We start from the raw sequence: 27,606 nt of genomic DNA on the forward strand, positions 1-27,606 counted from the left end.
AACCAGAATGTTATCACTTAATCATATTTCTATATACTCTAAACATATGACCTCTATGATATATATACGCACAGCAGTTTTTGTGCAATTTATCAAACCAGAAACATACTTCTGTCTGCTGGAACCACTCATCAAGAACTGTAATGGTGTCTTTCCAAAAAAGTGCTGTGTGTGAAATTACCCTAAGGCCCAGCGCACATGGGGGAATCTGGGTCAGTACTTGATCTGAATTTATTTCCCCAACCCATGCAGGAGTCCGGGACTCCTAGGATCATAGTGACCTATACTGTATATAGCACAGACACTGAAACCAGTGGGTGGTAGGGACTACTGATGCAAAGAGTCCTGACTTGGTTTGTGCCAGGACAATGTACAGACCAGCTTTTCCGGTCTGGATTCTCCTGTGTGTATGGGGCCTGGTTTGGCATAGGTATCAATCTTAATTTGGTCCCATAGCCTGGTGAGGACAATAACAAATTTATATTCCTTTTTTGCTTAAATTAGAAAAAAATAGAATATCTCTCCTTATACAGTACTATTCTCTAGTTAATCAATATATTCCTGTAAAAATATATACTGTTATATTTCAGCAGCCCAATCTGCAGGCATTATGTTATAGAGCAGGAGGAGCTGAGCGGATTGATATATAGTATATGGGAAAAGATTCAGTATAACTTGTAAATTATTTAGTCCAGTGGGCAGTCTTACTTAATGACTGACAGTGACTGTCACTGAGTAGGACCACCTACAGGACTCCTAAGTCGAGGAATAAGCACAAACCCATACATCAATCTGCTCAGCTCATCCTGCTCTATATCATACTGCTGGCAGATTTGTGTATTTCAATATGACAGGTTTGCTTTAAGCCTTCTGGATTCATCACAGTTCTTGGACCCTTTCAGAAAACAATTGCTACCCACTGGACATTTGCCATCTGTGTAACCTGCCTTTGCCAGAGGACTGTTAGTTATGTTGGGGAGTGTGGGGGGGACACATGAGTTGTGGTTTGACAACAGCGTATCATTTGAAAAGCGTCCTCACCATCCAAAAAGGAGATATGGCTAAGAATAAAATGATATAATGGTAATATATAATAAATAACCATATAAATAAAAAAATACAATGACAACAAACCCATCTCCTCATTCTTTTCGCGGTGTGCTTGGTTCCCTAACATCTTTAGATGGTCACTGAAGATTTGATTGTCATGGGCCATCCGGTAGTGCAATGGTCTCCACTGCTTCAGGTCCGTGCTCACCATTATTAAAATTTACAAATCTAAATGCAATTGATCATCTTGACACCATAATTGTGATCAGACCACCATCAAAACATTGGTAACAGAGATGATGTAGAGAAGAAGAGCACAGATAGTGTGGCACAGGTCTAGATTGGAAATACAGTATGGCAATTCTAGAAGTGCTAGAAACTAATATCAAGTTCCTAGATTACCAATGTAAAGATTTGGACCATCAGTGCAACATGTTGGTAAAACAATAAGAAGACAATTTTTATTGAAGTCATCGCCATGAATAATTAATTGTGGTTGGGATGTTTTCTTCTCTGCCATGTACAGTCATAGAATACTGTCAGTGGGTAACAGCTAATAAAGCTAAAAATATATACTCTATATCAAACTGGACCTTAAAGCTATGTTACATCCAAAAATGTAGGGTCCTCTGGACCATGTAAGGTCCTTATGATGAGAAATCTAACTTGCAGATAGAAAGGTTAGGGTCACCTGAATCAAATGGTGTTTTTCCATTGCTAAGATCTCACTGGTTTTGTTAATATGCCAATTATGTCTTCGGAGCAACACCAATACCCAGGTCGCTCCTAAAGAGCTTATTTGCATATTGACTAAATCGGTGATACCTCGGCCATGAAACCACTGATTCATAAAGGGAAAGTATCAGGTGATTCAGGTGACCCTAACCTATTTATCTTCAGAGCACGGTTGGGTTTTCGTAACAGATTCTCTTTAAAGGGATGGTCCAGTTGGGCTTTCTATTGTATTGTGGGTAACACTCAGACATGTTGATTGTAGGGTTCTCATTACATGGCAGTAGGGTCTTAAGGTCTTTGTTAAGCCAAAGTGTATTGAGTGGATTATTGCATTAAGCCCTTACTTAAAACATTCACAGAAATTGAACATTGGGTATTTTTAAGGGACTGGGGCTTTAACCATGAAAGGAACATAGCTATACACATATGGGAGATCTGTGTGTAAATAATGTATGCCTCTTCCGCTTTGCCAACATATTGACACCTTCTTCAGATGAACATAAGTATTACAGATACCATCTAAACATTTACAATCCGCATAACCCTCAAGAGAAACATCAAGATGCAGGGAACTGACCAAGCACATGGACAAGTAGACAGAGTCTCCATTACTATAACATAAAAACTACATAGACAGATTAGTACATAGTCCCATACAAAGATCTCTCAGTTGACAGCATTTCTGAATCTAGGACCTCTATTCACTGGGCCACGTTGGACACAAGATCGAAGACGGTCTTGCCTTGTGTTAGGGAAGCATATATAAGCCCTAGAGGGAGAGGACCTTATGTTCCACTGAGTTATTCTTGACCTTTTTCTTAACATCATCACATCATGGACTCCTCCTCAATTTCTTTGTCCACTTCAATGGCTGTATTTTCATAACTTGTGATACCTCCATACTTCCGCATGTGGACCATCAAAGGTTTTGGTGACTGGCTACCAGCCAAGGTGTTAACATACATGCCTGTCCTATTTTCTTCCAGTGATGGGCCCCAGTCCATAGCAGGTCTACTAGCCTGACGTATTCTCTGTAAGAAGAGTAGCAGAAGATATATATGAGAAGGGTCATGGTATCATAGCAAATATGGGTTGGTCGCATATTATGCAAAACAGAAGGATTATAGATTCATCTTGTTGGTCTTGTGCTTTATGATATTAAATTAAAATTAAAAATTTTAATTTTAAATTAAAAAATTTAATTCAAATTTAAATTAATTTAAATTAAATTAAAAATTTAATTAAATTATATTAAATGATGATATTAAAAGCTAAAATTGTCATACAACTTCTTAGTTTGTTTAGATTGAAGAAATTAGATGGCTGTTGACTCCTTGACCCAGGGCTGTTTGAACCATAGGACAAACTTTGCATCTTCACAAAGCCTTATGGTAGTGGGGGCACCTCTGGCGACATTAAATTGATGTGATTTCAACTTTATCTCCCTCCTTAGGATGCAGATAAAGTTGAATACAATGGTGGAGCATTGAGCTGTCATCTCCATGCTTCACCATTCAGGCTGCTGCTAATGCTGTCTGCAGAAAGGAGGCGCTATGAGTGTCAAGCTAGAGCCAACAGTACGATCAAAGTCTCCAGGTAACTCCATGGGAATAAAGTTAGGTGAGTATAGCTTATTTTCAATTTGTATGTGATATTCTGGTTGAGTGGTCAATGATGGGGCAGGGGGCACTATGTGAGGGATACTGGGGGGACACTATTTTGTGTGGGTTACTTGAGTGGACTTAAATTATGTGTGAAAGCAATTATGAATCCTTTGAACTGGGCCCGCCAATATGTTGAACCAGTCCTACCCTCACTATCCCCATGCACTTCTGGCAATGGTTTACCTTCCCCTGCAACAAAAGGACTAGTCATGTTGAAATCCATTTGCCCGATCCTTCTCTTCCACCTACTTTCACCTTCATGGGATGGTTGAAAGGCCATCATATACAGAATAGGCAGGTTTGGCCAACAGTTATCTAATGTGTAAAGTCTTCAGTCCACTTAGTACAACCTCTTAAATTGACTGAGCCCACATGGTCTAGAGAAAGACAAAAAACACTACTAACCCCCCAATTTGCCATAAAGGTGAAGAAAGCCTTCAAGGCCCTTCAAGGTTTTACATTAATGGGATTACTGTAAGTTGCTCATCATTTGTTTCTTCTACCAGGGATAAAAATTGAACTTGACCTTTGAACATATAGGGGAACATGAACATTTTTGCCCTGTTTTAGACTATTTGTATAAAAAATACAATGCACCGAGCTGATCTGTACAGTTGTTCTGGTATTATCCCGAGTGGAGAAAACAGGTCTGTCTAGCAGCAGCTTTTCGGCCAGCCCATAGGGAAGTGAAAAAACATGCAAAATGACCAATAGGTATCCCTTATGAATGAGGTAAACCCAAAAGGAACCCAGAGCTGAGCTTCAACTGTATTATTCAATTCCAATGCTTTATTGTAGACAAAATCCGATATACACACGACACTAATTTCAGCATTTCGGGGTACTGCCGACACTAGTTTCAGCATTTCGGGGTACTGCCCCTTTTTCAAGTCATAATTGGTCAACAGTTGGACTATATGTAGGCATTAGAAGTGGTTATACATAAATATTATTTGACATGAAACACCGTAATATATTATACTGCAAATTTGTCTATTCCTATGCCAGGTTTTAATCAGGGAGCAGCACCCCCTCCCCTTTCTGTTTCCACAGTAGCTGGATAGAAAATAGGCCACGTCGATGCACAAGCTCATTAGCCCCACTTAGTGCTAAATCCAATGAGTAGGATATTAAATTTCAGGCTGTATATTTAGACATTTCCTTTGGAAATGATCATTCCTTTCCAGGCAAAATGCTACATGTATGAGACTGTACTAAACCATTTCCATTCATATTCAAGTCTATTCAGAATATTTTATATGACAAATATATGAATGTTATAGGCTCGTCTTCCCTATGCCATGTATAGAAGGCATTTTTTAAGGATATTCAGCATTTCATATAATACACTTACTGAAAAATAAATAAATTAACTTCCCCGGATAAAAATTTGGCGTGCTGTTATGTAAATGATAACAGGCGATGGGCTGATTAGACACTGGGTCTTTCCAACAGCCTGTTTACCTGTAAAAAGGCTCTGAGAGGCTACTTTTGAGTAGTGTACCTCCTGATAAGCAATTGTTGGCTGCTAGACGTGCATCTATTACATACTCAAAGACATTTTGCCCAGTTAACAGACTTTGAGAGGATGCACATCATTGGACTGAAGAAGCAGGATGGTCATTTCAATGAATCGCTCACCATCTCAAACTTTCCATCCTAGGTGTGGAAGCAGTGGTCATGTAAGGGCATACAGCGAGCAGGCTCCAGAGGGCCCAGACAGACCAACATTAGGGTGCATTCACACTGAGTAAACGCTAGCTTATTTTGTAGAGTAAAATTACACTTGTAAATTTTGCTATCCCATTGACTTCAATGACATTTTACAGGCGTATTTTTACAGGCGTATTTTTTACAGGCGTATTTTTTACAGGCGTATTTTTACACTTGTAAAAAAATATCATTGAAGTCAATGGGATAGCAAAATTTACAAGTGTAATTTTACTCTACAAAATAAGCTAGCGTTTACTCAGTGTGAATGCACCCTTAGAGAGGATTATTTTATACATCAACAAGCACGAGCTAGTCCCATAGTTTCCTTGTCTGGGTACAGGCACCACTATGGGGCATAATATTGTGTGGAGGGGCCACTAAGGGGCATAATACTGTGTGTGCAGGGGCCACTATGGGGTATAATAGTGTGTGCAGGGGCTACGGTGGGACATTATACTGTGTGTAGGGGCCACTATGGGACATACTGTTTGGAGGGGTCGCTATGGAACTTTATACTGTCTGGAGGCCACTTTGGGACATTATAGTGTGTGTAAATGGGGTGCGGGGGCCAGGAAAAGGGGCGTCATACCCAGTCCCAGTCTTTGCTAGTTACGCCATGAATGCAGAAGACGTGATGCAAATGCGCTCCAAGAGCGTTATTGCTGAGAATTACTTCTAATAGTTCTAATGTTCTGAAAATGGGGGATTGTTTGTGGTTCTATCAACAAATAGTTGGCAACGTGAGTCACAATCGACAACTAATGCTGGGTTCACACTAGCGCCCGGACTCCGTTCTGAGCTCTCTGTTTTCTGCATGCAGCAGATGGAAAGCTGTCAGACTGGGTCTGGCCGTGAGTGGCGGTGAGCGTTTTATGCTCTCCGCTGCAAAACCGTTTTTTTTTTTAAACCGGACACAGAGTACTGCATGTCCGACTGTGTCCGTTTAAAAAAAAAAAACGGTTTCGCCGCAGAGAGCATAAAACGCTCACCGCCGCTCACGGCCGGACACCTTTCAAACCCATTCAAATGAATGGGCTTGAAAGACTCCTGCAGGTTTCCGTCTTCTCTGTTTTGTGCAGGAAACGGAAACCTGTATGAACGGAGACCGGGCGCAGATGTGAACGAGCCCTTACAAAGACACACAAGAGTCATGAGTTCTGCAGAATAACCAAGAAAATAGAGAGTGACTTTTTGCTTCACTGCTTCTCTCTGAAATGCTGGAAGTGAGGAACAATCTTCACTACAAGTCACATATCCATTATGATTCAGGAAATAACAGAACGGTGACAGAAGGCTCTCTACACGAGTGGTTGCCATAGAAATGGAGAGCGCGGACAAGCATGCAGATCCATAATGTGCTGCTTGTAAGAGGGGAGATAGCAAAAACATAAAGAACTTACTCGTGTGTAGATCTGTGTAAGTGACAGGTACTGTCTAACAAGTACATGTCATCTATTATGGTATTACAAGTTTTTGACCATACATATACATATATAATACAAAAATATATATATATGGGGGGGTAGTAACTTTTGCAAAAGTTTTAGGCATCTGTGGTGGTGGGGAGGCAAAGGCATTCTGCAAACTAAGAATTCTGCAAACTGAACATGGAGAAAATGGAGTTCATCATTTTCACCCCACCCAATGTGGCCCCTCCACCTGACCCATCTATCAAACTTAACAGAACCACGATTACCCCTGTCCCACAGGCCTGATTCTTGGGGTAACCCTGGACTCTGACCTATCCTTCAAGTCACATATTCAAGCCCTCAACACCTCCTGCCGCCTCCAGCTCAAGAACATCCATCGAATCCGCTCCTTCCTCACCCCTGAAACTACAAAGATGCTCGTCCAGACCCTCATAATCTCCCGCTTAGATTACTGCAACACCCTTCTCCATGGACTCCCAGCTAACACCCTCACCGCCCCTCCAGTCCACCCTAAACTGCGCTGCTCGCTTAATCCACCTCACCCCTCAATCTTCATCGGCTGCTCCCCTCTGCCAGTCCCTCCACTGGCTACCTATAGCCCAGCGAATTGAGTTCAAGCTACTAAGCGATCCACAACCTGGCCCCTCCATATATCTCTGAACTAATCTCCTGCTACCTGCCCACACGTAACCTCAGATCCTCCAATGACCTCCTACTCCGCTCTGCTCTCATCCGCTCCTCACACAACCGTCTCCAAGATTTCTCTCGTGCATCCCCCATACTCTGGAACTCCTTACCACGACACATAAGACTGAGCCCCACAATCACAGGATTCAAGAAGGCCCTGAAGACTCACCTATTCAGGAAGGCCTACAACCTCCAATAACACAATCACCGCACCACCATCTGTACAGTCTCCCCCTCTCCTTCTGTCTCTACCCCCCTTCCCTCATAGATTGTAAGCTCTCACAGGCAGGGCCCTCTACCCCATTGTGCCAGTCGGTCATTGTTAGTATTATATCTACCTGTATATTTTGTGTACTGTATGTAAACCCCAAATGTAAAGCACCATGGAATTAATGGTGCTATATACAGTAAATAAACAATAATAATAATAATAATAATAATTCTTTCTGAAATACAAGTGCTAATATTTTATTATCAATGAACCAAATTAAAAGAATGAAGAAAAGAGAAATCTAAATCCCATCAATATTTCCATCAATTCTTTTCCGTACACTTGCAGATAGGTTTTAAAGGAACTTGGCAGGGAGGTTGTTATCACCATCTTGGAGAACTAAGCCTAGATCTTCTGTAGATGTAGATTTGCTCCAATCCTTCATGTAATCCCAGACAGACTGGATGATGATGAGATCAGGACTCTGTGGGGCGGTATCATCACTTCTAGGACTCCTCCTCCGAAGGGCAGAGGTCACACCAAATATTGATGGGATTTAGATTTCTCTTTCCCTCATTCACTCATTAAGGACGCATAGATCCAGGGTTTTATACTGACTGCCAGATTTGGAGTCGGGAAGGAATTTTTCCCCCTGAAATAGGGCAATTGGCATGAGCCTCATGGGGTTTTTTGCCTTCCCCTGGATCAACACTTTAGGGATTGTAGGGTTATAGGTTGGACTTGATGGACTAAGGTCTTTATCCAACCTCATCAACTATATAACTATGTAACTTCATTTTGTTAATTCACAAAAATAATCTATTAACTCTTCTTTTTTTGTAAACAGTTTTACTTTGCAACAATTTTTCCAAGGACATTAAAACTTTTGCACAGCACTGTATATACATACATATACTGTATATATACACATCTCTCTCTGTATTCACATGTGATGACAGATTATCACACCCCAGATGTAAGGCCTGCATGGTGATCACTCAGAATACATGTTATTTTGTTATTTTTCTTTCTTTTTACGTTTTAATCTCTTTTTATTGATTTTCAATAAACCAGTATAACAAAACGTGGAATAAATGGTGTACCAATCAATAAAGGGAGCTGGCCATACATACAGATGGGTATATTACAGGATAGAAAATAAACCACACAAATAAACCAGCCATAGCAAGAAAGGAAATAATAATGAAAGTCTCCTCTTCAGGGGTTTCACATAATATTTTGTAGTATCTTTTGCATCATTGATGAGTTGTTGGTTATTGTTCCCTCCGTCTCTAGAATCCTTTTTGACTATTGCTATGAGTTACTATGCATGTTATGTTAAACTATGTATATACCAGTGTAATGCTTGTATGGACAAGTGCAATAAATCTATTTCTTATGCCCTTATGCCAGAGAGAAGAATATAAAAGGTGCAAACCTCAGGTGCCATTGGCATGGGTTTTCTGGTGTAAATGATAACTCAATTCTACTCCAGGTAGAAAATGGTTTAGTTTTCAGTATCAGCGCCCACTGCTCTAGTATAGGAGATATCAAGACCAGTGTGGAATATGCCCATATCAATAAAAAAAAAGCAGTTTGTTGGTAAATTGGCCAACATGTATGTGTACCTTATGCAGATAGACAGTCACATACATACAGTCCTATGACAAAGTTTGGGCACCCCTATTAATCTTAATCATTTTTAGTTCTAAATATTTTGGTGTTTGCAGCAGCCATTTCAGTTTGATATATCTAATAACTGATGGACACAGTAATATTTCAGGATTGAAATGAGGTTTATTGTACTAACAGAAAATGCGCAATATGCATTAAACCAAAATTTGACCGGTGCAAAAGTATGGGCACCTCAACAGAAAAGTGACATTAATATTTAGTAGATCCTCCTTTTGCAAAGATAACAGCCTCTAGTCGCTTCCTGTAGCTTTTAATCAGTTCCTGGATCCTGGATAAAGGTATTTTGGACAAACAATTCAAGTTCAGTTAAGTTTGATGGTCGCCGAACATGGACAGCCCGCTTCAAATCATCCCACAGATGTTCAATGATATTCAGGTCTGGGGACTGGGATGGCCATTCCAGAACATTGTAATTGTTCCTCTGATGAATGCCTGAGGATTTGGAGCGGTGTTTTGTATCATTGTGTTGCTGAAATATCCATCCCCAGCGTAACTTCAACTTCGTCACTGATTCTTGAACATTATTCTCAAGAATCTGCTGATACTGAGTGGAATCCATGCGACCCTCAACTTTAACAAGATTCCCGATGCCGGCATTGGCCACACAGCCCCAAAGCATGATGGAACCTCCACCAAATTTTACAGTGGGTAGCATGTGTTTTTCTTGGAATGCTGTTTCTTTTTGGACGCCATGCATAACGCCTTTTTTTATAACCAAACAACTCAATTTTTGTTTCCAAAATGAAGCTGCCTTGTCCAAATGTGTTTTTTCATACCTCAGGCAACTCTATTTGTGGCGTACGTGCAGAAACGGCTTCTTTCTCATCACTCTCCCATACAGCTTCTATTTGTGCAAAGTGCGCTGTATAGTTGACCGATGCACAGTGACACCATCTGCAGCAAGATGATGCTGCAGCTCTTTGGAGGTGTCTGTGGATTGTCCTTGACTGTTCTCACCATTCTTCTTCTCTGCCTTTCTGATATTTTTCTTGGCCTGCCACTTCTGGGCTTAACAAGAACTGTCCCTGTGGTCTTCCATTTCCTTACTATGTTCCTCACAGTGGAAACTGACAGGTTAACTCTCTGAGACAACGTTTTGTATCCTTCCCCTGAACAACTATGTTGAACAATCTTTGTTTTCAGATCATTTGAGAGCGGGCTGTCCATGTTCGGCGACCATCAAACTTAACTGAACTTGAATTGTTTTGTAGAAAGAAATGGTCCAAAATACCTTCATCCAGGATCCAGGAACTGATTAAAAGCTACAGGAAGTGACTAGAGGCTGTTATCTTTGCAAAAGGAGGATCTACTAAATATTAATGTCACTTTTCTGTTGAGGTGCCCATATTTTTGCACCGGTCAAATTTTGGTTTAATGCATATTGCGCATTTTCTGTTAGTACAATAAACCTCATTTCAATCCTGAAATATTACTGTGTCCATCAGTTATTAGATATATCAAACTGAAATGGCTGCTGCAAACACCAAAATATTTAGAACTAAAAATGATTAAGATTAATAGGGGTGCCCAAACTTTTTCATAGGACTGTAATACACATAATACTGATTATACTGTAGCTTTAAGTGTAGACTACACTGGTACACTGCTAATATACTGTATGTGAGTATACTGCTAATGTATGGTAGTACACTGCTAATATATGGGAATGTAATGCTAATATTTGGGGGTGCACTACTAATTAGGGGGTACACTGCTAATATATGGCGTACACTGTTGATATAGGTGGTATACTGCTAATATATGGGAGTACACTGCTGATATATGGGGGTACACTGCTAATTAGAGAATACACTGCTAAATTAAGGAAGTGCACTGCTAATATATGAGGGTACATGGTTAATATTTGGGGTATACTGCTAACATATGGCAGTACACTGCTAATGCCCATTCTGCGACTGTCGCTAGATAGTAATGGAGGAATAGTATTGGCACCATAGTCATACCTGACTCTGGACTCCTAGAATTGGAGAATTGGTAGTGAGTAAGTAAAATTGCAGTCTATAGATACTGTGGCACTACTTTTGGTAGTCCTTTTAGCTATTCATAGTTACAGCTAGATCAGTAAGTAAAACTATAATCTCCATGTAACTCATTGCAGTACATGCACACTCTCTGTATGGTTTATACAGTATGCCTTATACTTTGCCTTGTTACATGCATTACTTACTTCCCATAGAGTTCCTTCTTCTTTTAAGATCGCAACCAGCATGCCAATTGGGATCATCATACATGAGAAAAGTCCCATTAGGATTCCTAACGCCTCTGACCAGTAGGGGAATTGATAGCTTCCATACTGGGATGGCTGGTATTTTATTATGCTATATGCCAGCAGACCCTGCAAAGACATAAAATATGCTGATTAAAAGGTTGCATTTATTTCTATTTCTCCTTTTTTTATTAGAGATTTATCTCTTCTAATGAGAAACAATCATCAGGCGGGCTACTTGCTGACTGATCTGTTTTTGTTAAAACGTATCTCAGTTTATACACATGAAGTAGTAAACAGTATGTACCAAGAATAACAATCTATGGGCTAGTTCACACGTAAAAACCTCCTGGCTTATTTTGGTCCTGAAAAAAACCGCTTCCTAATTAGGAAGCTTTTTTTTGACATTGCCAGGCTTTTTTTTGGAGCTTTTTTTTGTAAAAACCGCTTCCAAAAAAAGCCAGGCTGTTTTCCCCTCCCATAGAAGTGAATGGGCTAAAAAAAAACGCGCTGAAAAAAACCTGCGCTGTTTTTGCCTCCCATTCACTTCTATTGCTTTCTTCAGGCGGAAAACGCCTGAAGAAAGGTCATGTCGCTTCTTTTTTCTGCTAGCTGAAAAATAACTAGCAGAAAAAAAAGCTAGTGGAAAAAAAAGCTAGCGGAAAAAAAAAGCTAGCTGTTCACATAGGGCTCCATTGTAAAGGGGCTGATTTTGAAGCGAAATCCGCTGTCAAAAAACTCCCCTTTGCCCACGTGTGAACTAGCCCTATCAAGACCTAGCCTTCTTGTTGTTTGTTTCCACAGCATAATAGAAGATAGCTTTAAGACATATAATTCTGATAGATCTCTGCGATCTATTCCTATCTTCAATAGGAAAGTCCCCCAACCCCTCCTTGCCTGCAGAGGCAGCTGGTACTGCCAAAATAGCCAGGATTGTCCAAAATTTTCAGCAGTAATTATGGACATATTGGTTTTGTTGGCATAAAAGGGGTGGATTTTTAATAAAACTGGGTATATATATATATATATATATATATATATATATATATATATATATATATATATATATATTAAGCCGATGGCTGGTCAGGTAAAGGAGGGGGTGTACATCTCACCCAGACTACTAAAGTGGGTGAGATGAGAAAACTTCAGAAGGAATGTTTGTTCTCAGTATACAACTTTTGTCGGCTGAGCATTTTAGTAAATGCTCAGTGTTGGGCTGGATTTTTAGGAATGGCTGGTAGGATTGGCAGTGGGACCTGTCATTCCACCCCCCTCCAGTCCACACTTTGGGGATGTTCTGGCAGCAACTCAGCTGCAGAGAGTCTGCTCATCAAGGGAAGCTTAAGAAGCCAGCTGCAGTAGCAGACTGTGGACAGAGCTGGGCTGCAGAGCCAGCTGGAAAGTCACACTGTGGGAGCTGTATCTTGTACCATTCAATTTTGCTATTGAAGCTGCTATTCTAGGTTGCTGCACTGTTTCTTGTTGAGTAAAAATAAAACTCTACCATTTTGAACTTGTGTGTCTATGCTTCCCCACCTAGCAACCTCAGACTCTGACTCTATATATATATATATATATATATATATATATATATATATATACCGTATTTTTCCGACTATAAGACGCACTTTTTTTCCCCAAAATTTTTGGGGAAAAGAAGGGTGCGTCTTATAGTCTGAAGGTGGCACCTGGCATCCGCTGTAAGAGAGGCGGAAGCCGGCAAGTGATAGACGCCATTACAGGTGCCGGGGCCTGAGACATCGCTGCGCTCCTCTGCCTGCATGAAGCCAGCAGCGGCAGGGGCTCCTCCGTGCCCCTGCCGCTGGCTTCATGCAGGGCAGGGCAGCGATGTCTCAGGCCCCGGCGTCTATCCCGTGCCGGCATCCGCCTCTCTAGTACAGCGGATGCCGGGTCAGTATCCGTGGCCCCTTCTCCCCCGGGGCCGGTCCCCACCGGCCCCGTACCTGTAAAGTTGCAGGCCGGCTCCTGCGCGGCGATATCGCAGGAGCCGACCTGTTCGGGTGACAGCCGGGAGCCTAATGAGGCTCCCCGGCCTGTCACGGCTGTATTAGTATTGCGGCTGGTCTCTATGACCAGCCGTAATACTAATAGACAGAATGTCCCATAGACGGCAATACAGTTGTATTGCCGTCTATGGGACTTGCAATCAAGTTGACCGCAGGTTCAAGCCCCCAGGGGGGAATAAAATAGTAAAAAAAAAAAAAAAAAAAAAAAAAAAAAGCTTTAAAAATATGAAATAAATAAAAGTTCTAAATCACCTCCTGTTTTTTTTCAATACAAGGTGATCTAAGCAATAGATATCCCCCAAAATGGTATAACTAAAAAGTACAGCTGGCCCCGCAAAAAAAAAACGCTCTATGCATCCCCGTACAGCTGCAGGGTCACCTGTCAATGTGGCCTTGCAGCTGTTGCAAAACTACAACTCCCATATATTAAATATTTTACCAGTTTTTGCTTCAAAATTTTTTATCCCTATTTTCCTCCTCTAAAACCTAGGTGCGTCTTATAGTCCAGTGCGTCTTATAGTCTGAAAAATACGTATACGTATATATATATATATTTGCAAGATATTTTCTATGTGTCTTTCACAAAGAATTGATAATGAAAGGTGAAACGCCCCTTTAATTTTTCACTGTAATAATATGAATTTCATCAGTTTTTTACAAAAGTCTTTAACCAAAGGTTTCGCTATAGTCAGTGCTGCCCCTGAAATCGATTTAACCTCTCTTCTTGATCTTCGAATCCTCTGATGTCTCTGCCCCCCTCTAGTGATAATATTTCTAATGATAATCTACATTATACAGCAATTCCACATACTGCTCGCACAAACCAATTATAATATGGAAATTCACCAACATTATACATTATACATAAGTGAATATGTCAGATTTGCAAACTCACTCATTCTAGGAAAGCAAGGCATTACATCATAATATTGTGATCCATGACCTCGCCGAGAGCATAAAGCCAATAATTCAGATTAGATCCGTAAATGGATTTTACACTTAATTTTTACCTTGGTCAGGACAAAAAATGCATGGAGTTAGTCAGGAACCTTCACAATGATGGTCAGCAAAACAATTCCCTCTCTATGTACTCCCAATGTACTCAGGGCTTTGCTAAGGGGAGGACTGACAGAAGTGGCATGCCAAAAATATAGCAGGGTATCATAGAAAAAAAGATCTAATGGGTCTTTCATTATGGTACTTGGATTTTTGGTATTTTGTTCCCACAAGTACAAAGTTTCCCTAAAGCTTGAGTCAATAAATTTCCCCATTACTTGGGAACGGAAGCACTGCCACCCCCAATAGAAAATAAATGGGATCAACCAGGGCTGGCCACAGAGATATAGCTTGAATCTGCTGGGCCACAATGCAAAATCTGAAAGAGAACACTCTCAACTATGATGTTTTATGTAAAGTATTTGTCTTCTCATATGAGGGAGAGGGAAAACATGAGCCTCAAAAATTTGCCCTGTAGTTATTTCACCCATTGTAATGACAGACACAAGTATATCAGGCTAAAGTACCATATAAGTAGCCCCCCTCCAATCCACCTTAAACTGCACTGCTCACTTAATACACCTCTCACCCCATTCTCCATCGGCTGCTCCCCTCTGCCAATCCCTTCACTGGCTACCCATTGTTCAGCGATTAGAGTTCAAGCTACTAACGCTAACATACAAAGCCATCCGCAACCTGTCCCCTCCATATATCTCTGAACTAATCTCCCGCTACCTGCCCACACGTAACCTCAGATCCTCCAATGACCTCCTACTCCGCTCTGCTCTCATCCGCTCCTCACACAACCGTCTCCAAGATTTCTCTCGTGCATCCCCCATACTCTGGAACTCCTTACCAAGACACATAAGACTGATCCCCACAATCACAGGATTCAAGAAGGCCCTGAAGACTCACCTATTCAGGAAGGCCTACAACCTCCAATAACACTATCACCTCACTGCCATCTGTACAGTCTCTACTCTCACCTTCTGTCTCTACCCCCCTTCCCTCATAGACTGTAAGCTCTCGCGGGCAGGGCCCTCTACCCCACCGTGCCAGTCGGTCATTAGTATTACATCTGTTTGTATACTTTGTGTACTGTATGTAACCCCCAAATGTAAAGCACCATGGAATTAATGGTGCTATATAAATAAACAATAATAATAATACCAAATAATTTCACACAAAATGGCTAGTTAGAAAAATGAATAATAACCAACAAAATGCAATGTCATATTTACAGGGTGTTTCTGTAAGTTTTACCTAGGGTTACTTTGCTAACATTGTATAGGACTGAGCAGGTGAAATTCTTTCCATCATGGCCGGAGCAGTATAAACACTACAGATCTTACATAGGTAGAAGGAGTTTGATGCTGGAAAATATTGCCTGAAATCACCTTACTAGTCCTATCACTTCTGTCCAGCATATCAAAGCATGAAGCAGATGACACGTTGTATAAGATGTCGCCGTATTCCTGAAAATTATATGGTGTAAATGATGCAATTAATCAATTGTCCATGGCAGGATGTATTTATAGAGAGGCTGCTATGTGTGTCTACAGAGGAGGGGTTTCCACCACCCTAGGGGCACAGCAAGCTGTCACTGACCCTGGCAAAGGGGTTTCCCTTGATATTTATGCTTCATGATTGTCACAGTACGATGCTGTCTTAAAGGGGCTGAAGAAAAACATAATAAGGTCAGGCCAGCCTTAGGGCTCATGCACATGGCTGTTTTAGGGCTTTAATAGGACGTCCATAGACATGAATGTGCTCTTTACTGTAGCCATTGCATGACTTTGAATTCATGAAAATTCCATATGAATCTGCCAAAAAATATGTACAATGTATGTACAGAGGTATCCTCGCCTAGTAGTTACAGAAGTCTGATATAGAGGGACCAATGGAGAGACCAATATTTGGATACAAGCATGTCTGAAACTTTACAAGACTTATCATCTGTCTATACGTTTATCTGTACCAGTTACGCTGGGTTCACACCTGCGTCTGGGGTCTCCGTTCTATGGTTTCCGTCTTCTGCATGCCAGAAGATGGAAACCATAGACCGGGTCCGGCCGTGCGCGGCGGTGAGCGTTTTAGGCTCTCCGCTGCGAAACCGGATTTTTTGATCCGGACACAGAGTACTGCATGTCCGGCCGGACATCTTAAATGAATGGGTGAGAGAGACTCCTGCAGGTTTCCGTATCCTGCCTGTGTTTTAGGCAGGAAACGGAAACCTAAGTACGGAGACCGGGCTGCAGATGTGAACGAGCCCCTTAGTATGTTAACCAAACACTGTCAACACAGTTCCAGACTTTTAAGGAACACACCTCTTTGACAAGAAGAATGGTAACACATACGTTCCCAGGAGGAATAACAAATGGCACAACACAGAGTCATAAGTAGGGTTGAGCGATCGGGATCGGAAAAGATCGGATCCCGATTGGCGATCGAGCAAATTTCACGATCGGGATCAGCTGGAAAATGATCAAAAATCAGATTTTAAAAACGATCCTAAAATCTCAAGATCGGCTCAACCCTACTCCATAAACATAAAGTAACTAGGGTTGAGCGATCGGGATCGCAAAAGATCGGATTCCGATCGGCGATCAAGTAAATTTCACAATCGGGATCGGATGGAAAATGATCAGAAAGCGGATTTTAAAATCGATCCTGAAATCTTACGATCGGCTCAACCCTAGTTATAAGACAAAATGTTACATAATCATTGTTTCATGGGGAATACAAAGATTCACTAAAGGCCCTTGCACACACTGTAGCGGGATGTTCAGTAGCTTACTACATGATAACTAACCATGATGCAGTGAGTTCTATGCACACTGCTGAGTCTGGGTCCTTCCGCCTGCACGGGGATGGGTTCCCAAAGATAGGACTCAATCATGTGCAAGACCCTTAAGGATAAGTTTACGCTGAGTTTTTTGTCAGGCATAAAAAATGAGTTTCGTATTTTGTAGAGGTTTTTGTAGCAGTTTTTGAACGCAGTTGTTTGCTCACCATGTTCTGTTTCCTAAAGAGTTTTTGCAAATACCGATTACTCAATAACTTCATAGTTTTTTTTCCTGCCTTCCATTCATATCTATAGAAATTCTCAGGAGGAATGCACCTGAAGATGAGGGGCCTGATGTTTTTTTTTTTCCTCCAGCTGGAAAAATTTTGCAGTTTTTGAGAGGTGACATTAAAGAGATTCTTAGAAGTGATATATAAATTTCTATGCAGAATATTCTACCGTATGTCCTGTCCATTTACAGAGGACATGCCCTTGAAGAACGTGAATCACAAGTAGTGAATACAACTCCCTTCATCACACTTCAAAATGATTACAGACCCCTTATGTAAATACACAAGCCAGAAGAGATTCCCTAAATTAATAGAGACCCCAGACCAAACCCTCTACTCAAATACCCCATAATAAATACAGACCTCCAATCAGACTGTTAAACAAATACAGATCTCAGATTCCTAAATAAATGCCCCAGACCAGACCGAATGAACAAATACCGAAAACAGACCAGACCCCTAATCAGACCCAAACCTATAAAGCAAAGCAATATCCCCTAAGTAAATACAAACCCTAACATTCCCTTAAACTAATAAAACCCCAGACCAGACTAGTTCCTGCAGTCTACAGTCCTCTTCACTTCCGACAATGCCGCAGACGTGATGGTGGAGGCAATGACAGAAAGTTGTCCATGGCAAGTACCAAGCAGAAAAGAGAACCACAGACATGGGGAGAGGTAAGTATTTTAGTAGGTTGTGACACCCAGGAGATTTGCTTGTACGTTCAGGATTCAAGGCGCTCTCACCTTTTACGATTTTTCTGAGTATTGTATGAGAATAGGAAAGTGATGTCTATCATTACTGTATATTTAGTACTAAAATGAGCAAAATTACTTACTATTAAGGTGACTGGTGACAGAAAGGCCCAGCAGGTTTTAAAATATATTCCTGGCTTAAATCCCAGCATCATTTGGATATCCCTGCAGAAGCTCTTGACTCCTAGACAAGTGAAATATCACATAAACAATGAATGTATTCACAAGAGACATTACTAATTACAGTTATATCTCCGAGCTGATGGCATTGTAACAAGTAATACAACACTCCCGTGGATATTACAGTAATACGGTGGTACGTGGTTAACCCATCTCATGGAACTGGAGAGATTTTATAGGTTTTATTGTCTACTAGCTGTACCCACGACTTCATCCGCGAACCCCCATCCTTGCGCGAACCATGTGCAGCGCGGCCCGTTGGCCCCCACGCCCCTTTTCTTTGGCCGCCGCGGGTCCCTCCCACACCCTCGTGTGGCGGGACCCCACAGCCCCACTGCTGTGGCCCCGGCTCCCCACCTAGCAGCCACCCACGCCCCCGGCTCTCCCCTTACCTCTCACCTGCGCCCCCCCTTTAGAGCCTATAGTGACCTTCCAGATCTCCCCCTTGCCCCCACCACCACCCACCCGTGACCCCAGTCACCCTCCCACCTCCCCCTTCAACCTGTGCAATCGGCCTCCCTCCTACTCACCCTTGGCCCTCTGGTCCTAACCCCCCCACCAAACAACCCCCCCCCAGGCCCCCTCCCTCACCCCCAGCACCAGCACCTCCTCCAAACCACCATTAACATTCATAATATTAATAGGAAAAATCAGGAAATCGATTCGTAACAAGCAATTGTTACACATTATCCAAAAATATTGGGGTTTGCCACCCACAAAACATCCAGGGTCTGGAGGGGAGGGGTAGACAAAATGAAACATACTGATATTGCTGTGGATAGGTCATCAGTGTGAAATGTTCCTTAGAAACTGGAAGATCCCTCTAATTTCCTATTGTTTACATCACATAGCACTGTAAAGATATTGAGCCATTAACATCAGTGCATGATATTTTCATGACCGTAGCCTGTAGAAAGTGTGGTGAAATTGCTGCAAAATTAGTTTCATTTGCAAAAACCTTGTTAAAAAAGCTGATAGGTATTTCCGAATCCCTGCATGAATCCAGAGCATTTATAGCATGGCTTTCCATAACTGTTCCCTAGGGGTTCGATATGGAGTATTCACTTCCCAGCTGAACATTGCAGGGCTTCTATTACAGTATCGTTCCTCATCAGACATTAGCAAGAAGGATGAGACGTGGCCACCAGACACGACATGACTGCGATACATTTCTAATGACTCGGGAGGATGAATGTCTCATTCCTTTCCACCTATTCTTGAAGTGATAGCTGAACCATACAATGATTTGATGCACATAATCTTCATGTATTACTTACAGGGTTACAATAATTATACCAACATGGAAACAAGAGATGTCCTAGATCAGTGATCCACGACAATTACATTACACGGTTACGTGTGTCCTATAATCAGAAATGAATATGGCTACAATACCAGAAAACAGAGCTTTATACCTGTTCTAGATTCTTAAAGGGGTATCCCAGCTTCCCAAGACTGATGCTACCCAATACTACTTTACTACTTTTTTTTTTAAATTTATTATTATTTATTTATTTTTTGAAAAAACATCGTGTCCCCATATAGCCTCCTGTCCATATCTACAGAGCTGATTTGGGTCCTGTAGGACCCAGCAGCTCTAACAATCTCTGATCTCGGCAGATCACAGGACCACCGGGTCAGAGGGGAGCCACAACATGTAATACAGCGATCATTGAGCATTGTAAACTCAGCGAGCAGGAAGGCAGGGATGGTAATAAACCTTCCCTGCCTTCTCTCTGGGAGCTCCAACTGAATTTACAGCCGGCTTCCCATTTCAGGAGCTGCACAATTTCTTGCAGCTGCTGAAATCTGCTTGGACGTACCGGTACATCCTGCAGAACAAAGCAATCACCTTCCAGATGTAAAAACACAATGGGCAGTCCGGAAGTGGTTAACACAACATCTTTTGACTCTGTTTTTGAGGCAGATTCCTCCTCAAAGTCAGCATCCAATTATACACTGAATCTGAAAAAATCTCGATCAAAAATCATCCAAAAATACCCTGAATACTCGATCTTGGCATGGCTTCTGCGTCCTGCAGTCACAGGACACTCCACTCATAGACCCATTGATTTGAGCCTAATCATCGAGTGAAAGCAGCAAAGTTAGAGGAATTAGATGTAGAAGTCCAACGAAAATTCCTTTTCAGTTTCCGCCATGTGAAGGTACCCTAAGTTCCCATTCACACGGGGCAAGAGGGGGCAGATTTCGGCACTGAATCCTCCTCAAAATCCGCCCCTAACAATAGCGCTCTGTGAGTTAGACCACCACTGATTCCTGGGCTAGGCCATCAATATCGTGAAACTAGAAGACACCTTTAACTAGTGAGGTAGAGTAGGTGGTGTTGATAATCTTCATGGTACTATACTTTGATGTAAATTTTTAGTAAGGCATAGGGCATGTTCACATTGAAGAATTTGGAGCTAATTTTGAGGTAGAGTCCCTCTCAAAATCAGATCCAAATTGTACCTCAAATCTACCTCCCATTATTTTCAATCTTACAGTGATTTCCATAGTCGTATCACCATGGAAACTGTGGCATGAGGTCTCGTACTTGATTAGTCAAGGCTCGGCTTCAGCTTTCCGCCAAGGGTCCCACAGGACCACTTTTAGGAGATTATTTTGAGGCAGACCACCTCAAATTCATCTCCAACTTCCTCCATGTGATTATACTTATACTTGACTTAGGAATAATGAGAAACCTTGCTCTTGTGCTGCTACAAAATACCAAAATAATACTCTTATATAATTCCCACATAATACAGCCCTACACAGCCTACATAATAATACATCTAGTCAGTGCCCAAGTGATAACGTATACTATACCAAAATGATATTCCTATACATGATTCTCATAATATATGCAACAAATAATACCATCATATACTTCATAGAATCATAAAGCTTATATCATACAGACATTGTGCAACATAAACGTACACAATAATGCTATTTATATTAATAACTAATAATAATATTAATGATAATGTAATAAACATGTATCAGAATGGGTCAACATAAAGACGCACTGAATTGTAAGCATCTCATATACGTTAGACCCGAAATCACCAATTCAGTTTGGATTGATCAAACGTTTTATGTGTATGGGGGTCCCCATACAAAGAGGATAAGGATCAGGCTGTTGGACTTCAATATGCCTGAAACATTTGTTCTGAGGATGAGAACACGTGCACACATGGTAGAGCATGCATGTGTAAGGGGGACTTGGAGAGATATTATATGTACATGGCCAGCCATAACATCCTGTGTACCAGATAGACATGAACACAGGAAATGAGAAATCTCAAGTCTTACCATAAACTCTTGAAACCACAAGACAGAATGTGATGACAATGACCAGGAGACCAAACCCTGCACTGTAGTCATCGAGGAGGACCAGCCAATACATTCCACCCTAGGACAGAGATAAGGCATGTGGGTACATAATACAACCAATAATAATATTGTGGCATAGTACCTTCTGTACCCAGCATTTCTTGCATCATTTATAGCGGCATGCACACAAACATATTTTTTTATTAATATTCTATTCATCTGCTGATTTTTGTGTCTCAGGAAGTGACCTCATGCCTGTTGTGATGTAACTTCCTGATGTGATATCACTTTTTGAAAAATAGATATCTACCATGTTTTCTAATCCTGCCCAACCCCATTAGTGTATGGCACACTGACTTATTCATTGCTATGGTCGCATGCACATGGCCATGATTTCTATTCTGTTTTCCATACATTTTACACAGCGTTCCAACTTTTTAAAATTGTAGTTGTAGAACTAATAACAAATATCCCTAGAACTAATATTGCCAACATCCATTTATCTATAACTAATAATGCCAGTCCCTTTTTATCCACAAGCATCAATGCAAATTCTCATTTATTTAGAACTAACAATTCCACTTCCATTTTATTTAGGACTATTATAGGGGTTGTCCCATCTCAAGGATCCAAACTATACTGCTAGCTTATGTGGATTTAAGACTTTTCCTAAATACATTGCTTAAGCAAAATTGCTTTGTTGGCCACTATTTGAGATTATTCACTTCATTGTTTACACTGCGTTTTCAAAACCGAAGACCTGGGGATGATCTAATCTCTTCGCCAAGAACAAGTGATATAGCTCCCTGCTCTCGGGAGGGAGGATGAGCTGAGTGCTCGGAGCAGCTTGTATTTCTGAGCTGTTTATCTCCCAGTTATCAGGTCGGCTAATTGAATTTTGCTGATAAGGGCTGAGACAGGGAGTCTGTTACCTCTGTATGTAATCACAGGCCTAAAATTGAGTTTACTGCAAGCTGACTCTTGGTCCTGTTGCATGTGAATTTGGGATTCTCATCACCTATCAAATCCAGCTCTGATACATCAGCTTCATATTGTGCATCTTCTAGTGATACTGTGCTAATTTATTTACAACCGTCCCTCATTACTGACTGAAAACATGTACTGCTACGAAGAGAACTAAGTAGAGTTGGCTTTGTCTAGGAGATAGCAAGTGAAAACCTGCCCACCAATTTACCAAGAAAACCAGGAAGTGAACAGAGCACACAGCCTGCTAGTTGGTGAGCAGGCGAGTTGGGAATACCCCTTTAAGGTCAATCCCAGTTTATCTAAACCTAATAATATTAATCTGTTTATCTAAAAATCATAGTAACAATTCCTACATATCTTGAACTAATAATAACAATCCCCATTTATTTACCTAAAAATAATGGTACCAATTACCATTTACCTAAAACTAATAACTCTATTTTCCATTTATCTGGAACTAATAGACATAGCAATGAGCCATATTGTCATTGGTTCAAGATTTTCTAATCTCATACAAATCCCTTATACAGGAAAAAATATATTTTCCAGCACTTCCCCTCTTCATCTCTTACTTCCCCTCGGTTCTATTGTGTCTGATATTATAATTAAAACTGAGAAGTCATCTCTTGGAGTCTCAGGAGCTTAGCCTTGTCTCCTCCTCCTTCTAACTGTTCTATGAAAGTGTAATGTCTCTGCCTGTTCGGGTCTCTGCGCCACCGTCTGCTCGTATGCTGTGGCACAGGAGGCGTGTTCAGTTTGATTATTTGCTTAGAGTTTTTCATTGCACTGTGTGAACACTGCTCTAATAGCTCTCCTCTGTAATTGAATTTCTACCACACCCATCTCCTGCACCTTGTTTCCCTCTGTCCATCTAATTGTTAATCTTAGCCTTGTCTGTGTGATTGACAGCCTGTCTACCAACCAAGTCTGGAGCAGGTCATAGACTTCCTATATACAGGCTATCAGCCCAGATTTGGTGGCTATTGTGACTTTGTCTTGCGACTTTGTCCCTGCTAAGCCCCTCTTTCTGCTACAATTGTTTTACTGAGTTCTGACTTTTGGTTTCCCTTGTTACTCTTTACGATTTTGTACTGCTTTGTCTGTCTGGCTTTGACCCTTGGCTTGCTGACTTCTCTTCTGTGTTGTTTGTCTTGTCTTGTTCTGTGTGCCACTTATTTCTAGGATGGGTTTTGCCGCCTAGTGTTAGGGTGGGGTCCCACAGGTTTTCCTTCCGGCGCACAGCGCCACCTGCGTGCTAATCCAACTGTCGCCCTCAGCGTTGGACAGTGAGGTGTGTGGAGTCTAAGTCCAACTTTCTCCCTACTGAACATGCCCAGACCTTCTGGAAGCGCTCAGAGGCTAAGTCCCATTCTTCCCCTACTGAGCATGCTCAGACCTTTTGGAACCGCTCGGAGGCTAAGTCCCATTTTGCCCATACTGAGCATGTGCGGTGAAGTTATGGCCACCGCCCCACGGGCGGTGACTTGCCTTTTTAGTGTGAGTTGACGCCCGCCAGATGCTCATACTTTGACTAACATTCCTGTAAGGCAGGAGTTCAGGGCTAGGTTCCAATGTAGGCAGGTTGCCAGATAGGGCATCTAGGATAGGATTCCTTAGCCTACCAGGGCACTGCCATTAGGGACCCTAAAAGCCTATTGAACCATCTAGTTACATGATCGCTCCTAGCTGTGGTGGAGCCCTTTGTGTTAATGGCCAGAGGAGACGTTTAACCCCTGGCAACCTTTACCGTGTAGCAGGGTGAAGCAGTTGTTAGTACCTATCCCTCTGCTGTATTTAGCAGAGGTCTGTTGCAAGGCTTCAGTCAGCTTCACCCAGCGCTATACACAGGTGTATCTACCCAGTGAAGTCAACTGAGGGAAACTGCATTGCAGCCTGTTCACATTTAGTGCTGCACAAGTACATTTGCCCAGTGAAGTCAACTGGGGAAAGCTTCATTGAAGCCTGTTCACATTAGAGCTGCGCAAACACTTTTACCCAATGAAGTAACTGGGGAACTCATATTGCTCTCTGTTCACACTAGTGCCGCACAAACATACGGCTGCTTTGCTCAGGCAGACGGCTGCCCTCTTGGGGCCTGTGGACCTCGACTGCAGTCACTACGGCAGGCAAGAGGTTCTGTCAATTATAATTATATATATATATATATATATATATATATATATATATATACTAGCTGTTACCCGCGACTTCGTCTGCGGTGATTGTAGCAGTGGGTATATACAGGCGTGGGTAGGGTTTTCGTACTGTGTATAAGGGATGGAATATGAAATGTAACTTTGTATCTTGTTGTTGCTGTAATTCAGAGAATACGTGAGACTTTTGTGTTGAAGTTAATTTGTATTTGAGCTGCTATACGGTGTTGTGAGAAACTTTACATAGTGACTTTGGGACAGAAGTATTTGAAGTTAACCCTTTCCCGCCGATGGCATTTTTTGATTTTCATTTTTGACTCCCCTCCTTCTAAACCCCATAACTTTTTTATTTCTCCGCTCCCAGAGCCATATGAGGTCTTAATTTTTCCTGGGACAAATTTTTCTTCATGATGCCACCATTATTTTTTCTATATAATGTACTGGGAAGCAGGGAAAAATTCTGAATGGGGTGGATTTGAAGAAAAAATGCAGTTCTGTGACTTTCTTACGGGCTTTGCTTTTACAGCGTTCACTGTGCAACCAAAATGACATGTCCCCTGTATTCTGTGTTTCATTACGATGCTGGGGATACCAAATTTATATGGTTTTATTTACATTTTGACCCCTTAAAAAAATCCCAAACTGTGTTAAAAAATTATTTTTTGAAAAGTCGCCATATTCTGACAGCCGTAACTTTTTTATACGTGCGTGTACGGGGATGTATAGGGCGTCTTTTTTTGCGGGACGGGGTGGAGTTTGTAGTTCTACCATTTTTGGGAAATGTTATTGCTTTGATCACTTTTTATTCAATTTTTTATCAGAATCAAAACAGTGAAAAAATGGCGGTTTGGCACTTTTGACCATTTTTCTTGCTACGGCGTTTACCGAACAGGAAAAATATTTGTATATCTTTATAGAGCGGGCGATTTCGGACGTGGGGATACCTAACGTGTATGTGTTTCACAGTATTTCACCACTTTTATATGTGTTCTAGGGAAAGGGGGGTGATTTGAATTTTTAATCCTTTTTATTTATTTTTTTAATATTTTTTTACTTTTTGTAATCTTTTTTTTTTTGCATTTATTAGACCGCCTAGGGGTATTGACATGGGTGGGCGGTGTCGCGGATTGTCAGAGCGGTGGGGGTCGGCAAACATGGCTGCTCCGGAGCGTTAAAGAGAGCCTCCTGGAGTATCGTTAAGGTGAGGTGCAAAGTGGTAAAGTATATGTATATGTGATTGTGTGGGGTTAGGGGCGAGGCTGAAGAGGGCAATATGAATTTTGTGGCTTGCTATGGTCCAAAGTGTGTGAGATTGCAGAGATGGTGGTGTGAGTTTGGGTTTTGTGGGGGTCCTGGCACAAATTTATGTGTGCTATTGTGACAAAAAGTAGCCTATTGCGCAATCGGGTGTATTAACTATGTTAGTGGAAAATTTCAGCCAAATCGGTGGAGCGGTTTTTCCGTGATTGAGGAACAAACATCCGAACATCCAAACTCACAAACCCACAAACTTTCACATTTATAATATTAATAGGATATATATATATATATATATATATATATATATATATATATACAGAACCCTAACACGTAGTTGTTTCTTTCATTCGGATAGTGTGGCAAGTAGGTAGGGGTAGGGGCTGAGTTAAGTTTAGGATTCACTGTCTTTTCTTCTTCCTGGTTTTAGCAGCAGCACTAAGGAATTGCATGACTAGCAATTCCCTTACAGACAGGCTGTTAGACAACTGTTTGGAGCAGAAACCTCCTAGATGTGTCTTCTCTGCAATAGGACAAACCGGTTGTTCAAACCTTGTGGCTTAGACCTGCACCTCCAGTCACTCTTCAGATAAACATGGAGCAGATCAGGAGGACATTATCACCTTTGTTCTGTACAGGATTTCTACAACATGTGCAAAAAGTGCCACAGACTATAAAACACTCTGAAAAGATAGGACTTACATCAGTCGTAAGGATCAGTCCCAGTAGGAATAAAGCTATGCAGATAATAAGAGAAAAAAATGCTTTCTTTGGTCTGAGGTAGTACGGGAACTCATCTGTGATGGCCGTCACTATTGTCTCCATAAATGCAAACTGTGGATCAAACGAATTATATATTTATATTTTTATTATACATAAAACCATATATGACTGAGTTCACATTGCAATGGTAGCAAAATATTTGTTAGAAAAATCTGACTAATATTTTCTCTGTGGAAACCATGGCAGAAAACCTGAGGTGGTTTCGGCCATAGTTTCTATCAGGTATGCACATATAGCCCAGCTTCTTATCAATAGTTTTGACCAGCGTGTGGTCATGTACCCCGAAATGATGGGCGGCAGATTGGGGTGTTTTTAGAGCAAATTTTAAGGCATCTCAAAATCAGCTCCAATAAACAGCCTACCCTAAGAGATAACTAAAACCATACACAAGAAACCTACCTGGCTGTCTAATCCAAGCGTCAGAAGCATAAAGAAGAAGAGGAATGACCAAAATGGTGATAGCGGAAGCATTGTCATGGCCTGTGGGTATACTACAAAGGCCAGACCGGGACCTGCAGGAAGAAGGGGAAATACATAAAATGTGTAAGCTTTCACTTATGTTTTTTTTCATAAAGTAGATTCAATATTAGTCACTTTAGATGGGAGCTATTAATGAGTACTTTGGATAAAAACAAGTATGCA

The 27,606-nt window shown here is 41.3% G+C and overlaps 1 protein-coding gene across 1 annotated transcript in view; it reads right to left on the minus strand.

Moving 5' to 3' along the window:
• Positions 1–1,962: 1,962 nt before the first annotated feature.
• The window catches only part of SLC6A7 (solute carrier family 6 member 7), a 56,178-nt gene continuing 30,534 nt past the window's right edge, over positions 1,963–27,606 (minus strand). Inside the window, exons 9-14 of the mRNA XM_075274952.1 lie at positions 27,364–27,476; positions 26,884–27,015; positions 21,764–21,863; positions 18,352–18,452; positions 11,374–11,541; positions 1,963–2,816 (exon numbers count right to left, since the gene is read on the minus strand). Coding sequence (XP_075131053.1) covers positions 2,613–2,816; positions 11,374–11,541; positions 18,352–18,452; positions 21,764–21,863; positions 26,884–27,015; positions 27,364–27,476 — 818 coding nt within the window. The 3' untranslated portion in view covers positions 1,963–2,612. The remainder of the gene's footprint in view (positions 2,817–11,373; positions 11,542–18,351; positions 18,453–21,763; positions 21,864–26,883; positions 27,016–27,363; positions 27,477–27,606) is intronic.

This window comes from Leptodactylus fuscus, chromosome 5 (assembly GCF_031893055.1).
Source record: "Leptodactylus fuscus isolate aLepFus1 chromosome 5, aLepFus1.hap2, whole genome shotgun sequence".
NCBI lineage: Eukaryota > Metazoa > Chordata > Amphibia > Anura > Leptodactylidae > Leptodactylus > Leptodactylus fuscus.